The sequence below is a fragment of the Engraulis encrasicolus genome, chromosome 19 (genome assembly GCF_034702125.1).
Source record: "Engraulis encrasicolus isolate BLACKSEA-1 chromosome 19, IST_EnEncr_1.0, whole genome shotgun sequence".
NCBI classification, from domain to species: Eukaryota; Metazoa; Chordata; class Actinopteri; order Clupeiformes; family Engraulidae; genus Engraulis; species Engraulis encrasicolus.
Genome location: NC_085875.1, coordinates 25527091 through 25534882, shown reverse-complemented (window position 1 = coordinate 25534882; position 7792 = coordinate 25527091). Strand labels below are relative to the sequence as shown.

The 7792-nt window shown below is 43.1% G+C and overlaps 1 protein-coding gene across 1 annotated transcript; it reads right to left on the bottom strand.

Moving 5' to 3' along the window:
• Positions 1–1042: 1042 nt before the first annotated feature.
• Positions 1043–2964, bottom strand: gsc (goosecoid). Its single transcript, XM_063224103.1, has 3 exons — positions 2479–2964; positions 1916–2175; positions 1043–1643 (listed from the first exon to the last, which is right to left on the bottom strand). Exons 1-3 carry the CDS (start codon positions 2789–2791, stop codon positions 1494–1496), a joined length of 723 nt encoding a protein of 240 aa, XP_063080173.1. The 5' UTR covers positions 2792–2964; the 3' UTR covers positions 1043–1493.
• Positions 2965–7792: the final 4828 nt, after the last annotated feature.

The following is a 7792-nucleotide window of genomic DNA, read 5'->3' as shown; positions in this document are numbered from 1 at the left end:
TTACCAAAGTGTCTGTGTGTGTGTGTGTGTGTGTGTGTGTGTGTGTGTGTGTGTGTGTGTGTGTGTGTGTGTGTGTGTGTGTGTGTGTGTGTGTGTGTGTGTGTGCGCGTGTGTGTGAGAGAGAGAGAGAGAGAGAGAGAGAGAGAGAGAGAGAGAGAGAGAGAGAGAGAGAGAGAGAGAGATTCAATGCTGTACAAATTAGGCTACATTATCAGTAAGGTGTGTTGGCCCTGGCAACTTGTGGAAAGTTCATGCTTTTGACAGCGAGATAGTTTGGTAGTATTTACCAATGTAGCCTATTTACAGAGAGCAGAGTCTAATGCAGGGGTCAGGAACCTTTTTGATGGAGAGAGTCATAAACGCCATTTTTTTTAAAAGAAATGTTCATGAGACCCATACCATTTTTTTAAAACACTGAATAAAGCATGTATTTCAATTAAGCCCAACAATTTTAGAGTGTACTGTCAAGTTATTGCTTTTATTGATAACAGGTAAGTATAGGGTTGCCAACTGTCAACTTCATTATGGTGAGGGTCTGGGAAAATGTTGTATTTCTTAGATGCAAATTCCTGCATTTTAACACTTTTTAACCTCCCTTGTCCCGTTTCAACTCCATATGGAACCCGTAGGTTTATGTATAAATACAGGACGATTCCATATTTCAAGGGATGTTTGGCAACCCTAGATAAGTAAGAGTATACAGTTCCATATACAGTTCCCAAAAGAGCCACATGTGGCTCTAGAGCCATAGGTTCCTGACCCCTGGTCTAATGGATGTGCCGTCAATTGTTTCAATATCCCAACTGATGAAAATTGGATGGAAATGCGTCTGTACGTCACGCAAGGAACAAATAATATAGGCCGAATAGACCTACAACATGACGTAAAATAACATTATATTAAAGATAACTTTGAAATAGTATAGACCTGCCTTACGTGTTTGCCAAGCCATGTGATTTGCCTGTGAGAACATAACGAAATACCTTTTTAAATAATAAAAAAAAAACAATGCAGAATTTCCTTTAAACTGTTTAATGTCACTGTTTCAATATTTAATATCAACTCTGATAGACATGGTTGCAAAGTTGCCTCGATGTTTACAGACAGGACTTCATTGTCTGGGAAAGTTACAAAAGATTTAATCCTAATTAAATAGTAATATCAATTTAATTTTAACCGTGAAACAGTCAGACATTTTAGCAGCCTACGCTGCGCATTCTGTTGAGACACAGATATAACGTTCAACAAATGAGATGACAGCTTGTAAAATACTGATAAATGCATTTCGACGACATTCCTGTTGTAACAAACTCTGTTACCATTAAATTAAATATAAATAATCATGACAGTAATAAAAGTAATATTTACTATACATTTTGTGCAACAGCATGGAAACACATTTCAATACTTCAAATTCACATGTTTTTTTACACTATATACAATAAGTCCGAGTTAAATGTGTGCAATATTTGCGCTTCAACGTTTTTGCGCTATCAGCTGTCTGAATCCACATCACTTTTGCCCTCGTCTGGTTTCTCTGCTGCTGTTTTCGTCGATTTGTTCCATTTCTGCGAGTTCTCTGATTCCTCAGAAGACGACCGTTTTTGTCTTCTCCATTTTGCTCGTCTGTTTTTGAACCACACCTAAGCGAGAATAAAGAATAAAATCTCTTAGATTTACCATGGTTCTTTGTCATGTGAATTTAGGTTAACATTTAATACATAATTTGGCTTGTTTGACCCGCTTTCCTGTATTCACCACTGTCTACCAAGCGTATGACTATTTGCGTAATAGTCCAGTCTCGTTTATTTTCCTTTGACGCAATGTCTGACAGTTTCCTTGTCTACAATCATTATCCGAAAACCATGTATGGGAACTGTTTGATTTCCAATAAGCTGATAGCCGTACAACTCACCTCCACTTTCTCCTCTCGTAGATGGACTTTGCGCGCTAACTGTTCTCGCGTTCCAACGTCCGGGTACTTGGTTTCTTGGAAAAGGTTCTCCAGGGCCTCGAGCTGCTCGTCGGTGAAGATGGTCCGGTGTCTCCTCTTCCGTCTGCAGTGCAGCTGATTGAGGAGCTGGAGCTCGGTGCGCGATAGCGTGCCCACGTTCATATACGACATCATTTGGTGAGGCACCGGAGATAACAGCACTGATCCCGTGCTGTCAAAACCTACGGGTCCAAGCGATAGATTGCATCAGTCTAATGTGTTTATTCGGGCTAACAATACAAACATAGCAGCTAGTTATAAAGTTAAAAGACTGACAACACCAAAACAACTGTGCCAATACGCACCACCAACTCACAACAACAGCGGTACTTTTTGGAGCCATATAGGCTAAATACGCTCAATAGGCCTACGCTAAATGCTAGTTGTCGTCAGTAGTACATAGTATATATCATGGCATAGGCCAATTGTTAATATTCATAATCACGGCATTATTGCCAAAAGGACCGCTAAAAAAAGAAACCAACCTGTAGGAATGCATGGGCATTGCTGGGAACCAAGCGCAGGGATTGCGCCACAGCAGGCGGGGCCAGAGGGTCCCTGGACGTGAAGTTGCCCGTAATAGTAATTATTGTAGCCTATTCTGGCTCCATTCACCGCCTGTAGGCTCGGTGCCGATGGTCCAGTGTGGGAGTACAGCCCATTATACTCGGCAGCGGTGTACAAAGAATCCGTCAAGTTCGGAAACACAACCGGAGCATTTCGGTGAATCAAAACCGAGTCCTTGCAGTTAGGTCTCCCCGCCAGTATGCTGTCAATACTAAACATTCCCGCTGGCATCACACACCGCAACAAAAAAATGAAAAGTTATAAAACAACAAAGTCCTACAAGTTTCGTGCGTATAGTCCCTTTCAAAGATGGCGAACGGTCGTCATCACCAAATAAATTCTGAAATGGTCCTTCTCTCTTCGTCCGGTATACGTTCTTCCCACTCACACGAGTTCAGTGTAGTCTCAACAACTTTCAGCTTGTGGCCTCCCCAAACCTCTGCTGGGTTTTATAGGGGGCTGACGTCACCACGGAGCTGCGTCCGTCCCGCTGTAGCAGAATGCTGCTGCTGACTTTCTGGTTAAGGAGAGATGGGCAGTTCCAGGGGCAAGCGCACCATAGTGTGAAATCACTGATCTGTGTATTGAGAATAATTCAATTAGACTAATCTATCGTGTTTGCCCTTTCTGCCCCGGCAGTGCGAACAGTGGGATTCAGAGGGGGGAGGTTCACTCACTGTTTGATACATTTTACATTTGTTGAAGGAGGAACTAGCCCTATTTCAAAATCTTCATAGAAATATATAATTTTATTCTATTTTCTTTTCTCTTTATTTCGCTTCGTTCATATTCACTTTTGCTATGTCTGTATGCTAGTGCGTGTTTTTATGCTTGGTCCGAGTGACTAGGCCTACCTTTTTAAAGTCGTTTACATAGGCCTAGTGTTTGTCTCATAAGCTGCAAATAGCCTGATAAATTATTTTTTTCTTATGAGTTTCAATAAGCTCAATCCTCAAAAGAACATGATACAGTGGACATGTTTTATAGGCTACGTGTGTAGCCTAGTTGTTTGTCTGTCAGCATCTCGTCCTGGCGAGAAAACGTTTCAGCAGTAGCCGATGATTCAACAAGAGATGCCGTCGGCCTTTCAATTGCTTAGTAGAGCAGGTTATTTGCAAAACAGTCGGTCTGACACGACCGCTCCGTGATATCGGCGGGAGATGGGTGAGGGGAGATTAGCGTGTTTACCCCATCAGCAAGTCCGGCCCGGTGGGGTGGAAATCGGCCGTGTTAACTTACAGCACCTCCAATAAGCCAGGCGCTCAATGAACACGGCCCTCGCTGGGATAAGATAACGACCATTAACAGGGCCATTCTGAAGGGGAAAACATTTATTACTTCCAGCGGGTGATCGAATGAAATTCAGCGTCGACTAGAAGAGATGGAGGAATGTTATCTCATGCAAGGATATATTATTTAAATGGTAAATTACCTATTTGGGGACATGAAAGATATTGTAATTTATGTCTTTATTGACGCTGATTTTTTTCTGCATATTGGTTTGTGTTCCCGGGATGCAGGGGTTGGAGAAAACAAATAATATGCCCATCATTTCTTTCAAATACAGCCAAAATAAATGACAGTGATTTCCTGTTTTGTATTCAGGGGGCTTCCCAATTTATTTGTCAAAGTTTTAATACATTCAGTTTATGGTTTCAACACAGGCTTCGGCAGCCGCATGAGGCAAACTGCTGTAGAATACATCTTCATTTTTTTAGAGCGCTGGATAGATAGGCAATGTTGCATTTCAGTGCGTTCCAATAATGATTTCAAATAAACATTTTCAAATATCACAATGTTATAATGTTCGCCTATTGTTTTAATTGTGTGCACTCTTGGTAGATTTATGTTGAAGGTACACCAATCAACATATTTTTTTCCTATGTCACATGGATTGTCTGAAACTAGGAATTATGCGTCAAATAGTTGGCGCGTCAGCTTGTTCTTTTTTATGCAGTACTGCCAAATCCATGAGCTGCCCGTGAGAATATCAAAGCGGCTCAGGGGGCATGGATACTGAATTATAACGACATCTCTGGATAAATAGAACAATAGTAAATATTTAAAATGCATTTGATGCACGACTGCATGTCACGAAACCAGTCAAACAATTTACGCATGGATTGTCAAAAAACAGAAACACACATGCGGTCTTTTCATTATGCGTGTGCAAATATAAATATCTTGAGGTGCTCACTGCTTCATGTCATAGTGTTTGTGTGGCGGAGGCAAGGTCATTTTTTTGAAACATGATAACCAGCCGTGTCACCTGATAACTACCTCGGGGCACTACAATAAGCTAACTCCAAGTTAAATAGTTCACTGATAAATTCTGAATTAACACATTTTGGAAACCCGAGTAAAAAAAAGCATGTAACTAATTAATTTGTCAAGGGATGAAACATACAGAATACATGATAAATACAACTGGACATTTTGGTACGGCAAGGGGCAAAAGTGGACGGGTGTGTGTTTTCCACTGTGGTGCAACAAAATGTGCAGAACACACACACACACACACACACACACACACACACACACACACACACACACACACACAGAGAGAGAGAGAGAGAGAGAGAGAGAGAGAGAGAGAGAGAGAGAGAGAGAGAGAGAGAGAGAGAGAGAGAGAGAGAAAGAAAGAAAGAAAGAAAGAAAGAAAGAAAGAAAGAAAGAAAGAAAGAAAGAAAGAAAGAAAGAAGACCTGAGGCTGCTCTTCGGTAACCCTACTGCACCTGTCCATAGCCTATGGCGTATACAAAGAGCCAATACACACGTCTGAAGTGTTTTGCATGCGTATTTAGTGGCAGTTTTGGTACATTACAACCAGACAGACTCAGGGTATTTAACGCTAAAACAGAAAACATGATGAGAGAGTACCATCGTGCGCACTGCAACGTGTAATTGAAGACATGCGTTGGATAACAGCGCTGTTAAATGCAACGCAACAGAAACCAGTTAAAATCATGTCTATGCTGAGAGTGTCCTCTTCCACTAAGGTCAGAAGGTAGGCTACACCTTGACAGTACGCACAGAATTTCGACCCAGTTCAACACAAGCGATTAGAAAACGGACAAACCAAACGGGCAGGGTGGAGAGCGCGCAGGGGTCCTCCCTCAATTAAAACATTATTCAAATGTATTCAAAAGTATTTTCATTCTTCGCAATAAAAAATCCTTATGTGCTCCCTACCCCCTAATCCAGAGGTCGGATCGGCACCGCTGACAAAGGCCACATGGAGCTTAGCTGAGCTAGAGAACAACAGACAGGTGTGCTGTGGACGTGAACTTGATGACTGCACAGCTCACCCGGTATCCATTAGCCATTACACGTGGAGGTTAACACGTCTTTACAATACTGGCACATTTAGGAGCCTATGTGTAGCTGTCCTACTTGCGGACCACTTAGTGGTGAGTGAGATGGCTGCATTCATTCCAAAAAGGCAACACAGCAATGGAATCTCAGTGGGAGTTAAGCCTGGCGACGCAGAGCTGCAACATTGGCATTTTGTTTCGTTCTTTTTAAAAACTTAAATTGAATTGCTGCTTTTGATACGTAGGCCTGAGTATTTCACTCATTTCGTGTCTCCTGAAGAAAAAAAATACTTGCACTTTGCGCGACGCTATTCTGTCACACTGCAATTCAACAAAATGGTACGCATGATTATTATTTCCTCTTTTCTTTCTATTTCAGCTCTCAAGTCGAGGCAAAGGGAAGAGTGTAAAAGGGATTGCCAAAATGAGACGGCCATTTGAAATTAAAAGCTGCGAAAGAGGTGTGAAGGCGGCACTTACAACTTGAATAGACGACGTCAATCATGGTGCGTAAATGGCTCAAAACTGGACAGTCTACCCAGGAAGCGAAAGTGGGGGGTGGGGAGAGAGAGAGAGAGAGAGAGAGAGAGAGAGAGAGAGAGAGAGAGAGAGAGAGAGAGAGAGAGAGAGAGAGAGAGAGAGAGAGAGAGAGAGAGAGAGAAGCGAGGGTGCATCTTCCAGGTGCCACACGCGTAACGGGCCCCCATGATCTGTAAAATCAGTCCTAATGCAGCACACACATCAAGGTCAGATGCCATATCCCCAGGGCCAGTGTAGCAGGGTTAAGATTAGAGTATATATTGTCAAGACTGAGCTACAACATGAATTTAATTTGTTAGTAATTCATGTTTGACTGGCCAAGACACTGCATACTGAAGACAAAAAGAAAGCTTAATCACTGAATCTGTGCAGACTGGAACTTAAAGATGAAAAGTGACAGATAGAACATAGACAGACAGAAATATGTGTATACTGTGTGAGGACTCTATCCTGAAAATATGGGGAAGTGCTGTGTGTTGGGGACAGTCAATCAGGCGCAGTGGCACAGTGCTAGACAAGGGTTGATGCAGCCCCCCTCTCAACACCAGACCTGACTGTGTTTATTTCCTGTGTATTTCAGGCTTGCACACACATACAAAGACACACACACACACACACACACACACACACACACACACACACACACACACACACGCACACACACGCGCGCACACACACACACACACACACACACACACACACACACACACACACACACACACACACACACACACACACACACACACACACACACACACACACACACACACACACACACACACACACACACACGGAAGGGGAGGGAACTACAGCATGGATTAAGAAGGGCTTTTTTGAATGTAATCTATCAGTGGCCGGTGGGCCCGCAAGGCTTTTTGGTGTTTATTGTGCATGTCAAGCCTGTCATGTGCATGGCTATTTTACAGTGCACCTTTTGGGTGTGCACAAAGCCTGCTGTGCTGTGCTGTGCTGTGCTGTGCTGTGCTGTGCTGTGCTGTGCTGTGCTGTGCTGTGCTGTGCTGTGCTGTGCTGTGCTGTAGTGTGCTGTGCTGTGCTGTGCTGTGCTGTGCTGTGCTGTGCTGTGCTGTGCTGTGCTGTGCTGTGCTGTGCTGATCCTCTTTGGGAAATGCATAATGCATGGGACAAGGAGACACTGGTGTGTGTGTGTGTGTGTGTGTGTGTGTGTGTGTGTGTGTGTGTGTGTGTGTGTGTGTGTGTGTGTGTGTGTGTGTGTGTGTGTGTGTGTGTGTGTGTGTGTGTGCGAGTGTGTGTGCATGTGTACGAGCATGCATAACTGCTTGCATGCGTGTTTGTGCGATCAAAACTGTTGCCCAACATTACACATGGAGGTGATATACCAAGACCGCATTGCGCACCA

Coding starts and splice junctions, on each gene's coding strand:
- gsc (XM_063224103.1), bottom strand. CDS start 2,791: ATGCCAGCGGGAATGTTTAGTATTGACAGCATACTGGCGGGGAGACCT. Junction 2,176..2,478: donor ATGCCCATGCATTCCTACAG/GTTGGTTTCTTT, acceptor TTGGACCCGTAG/GTTTTGACAGCACGGGATCA. Junction 1,644..1,915: donor TACGAGAGGAGAAAGTGGAG/GTGAGTTGTACG, acceptor ATTCTCGCTTAG/GTGTGGTTCAAAAACAGACG.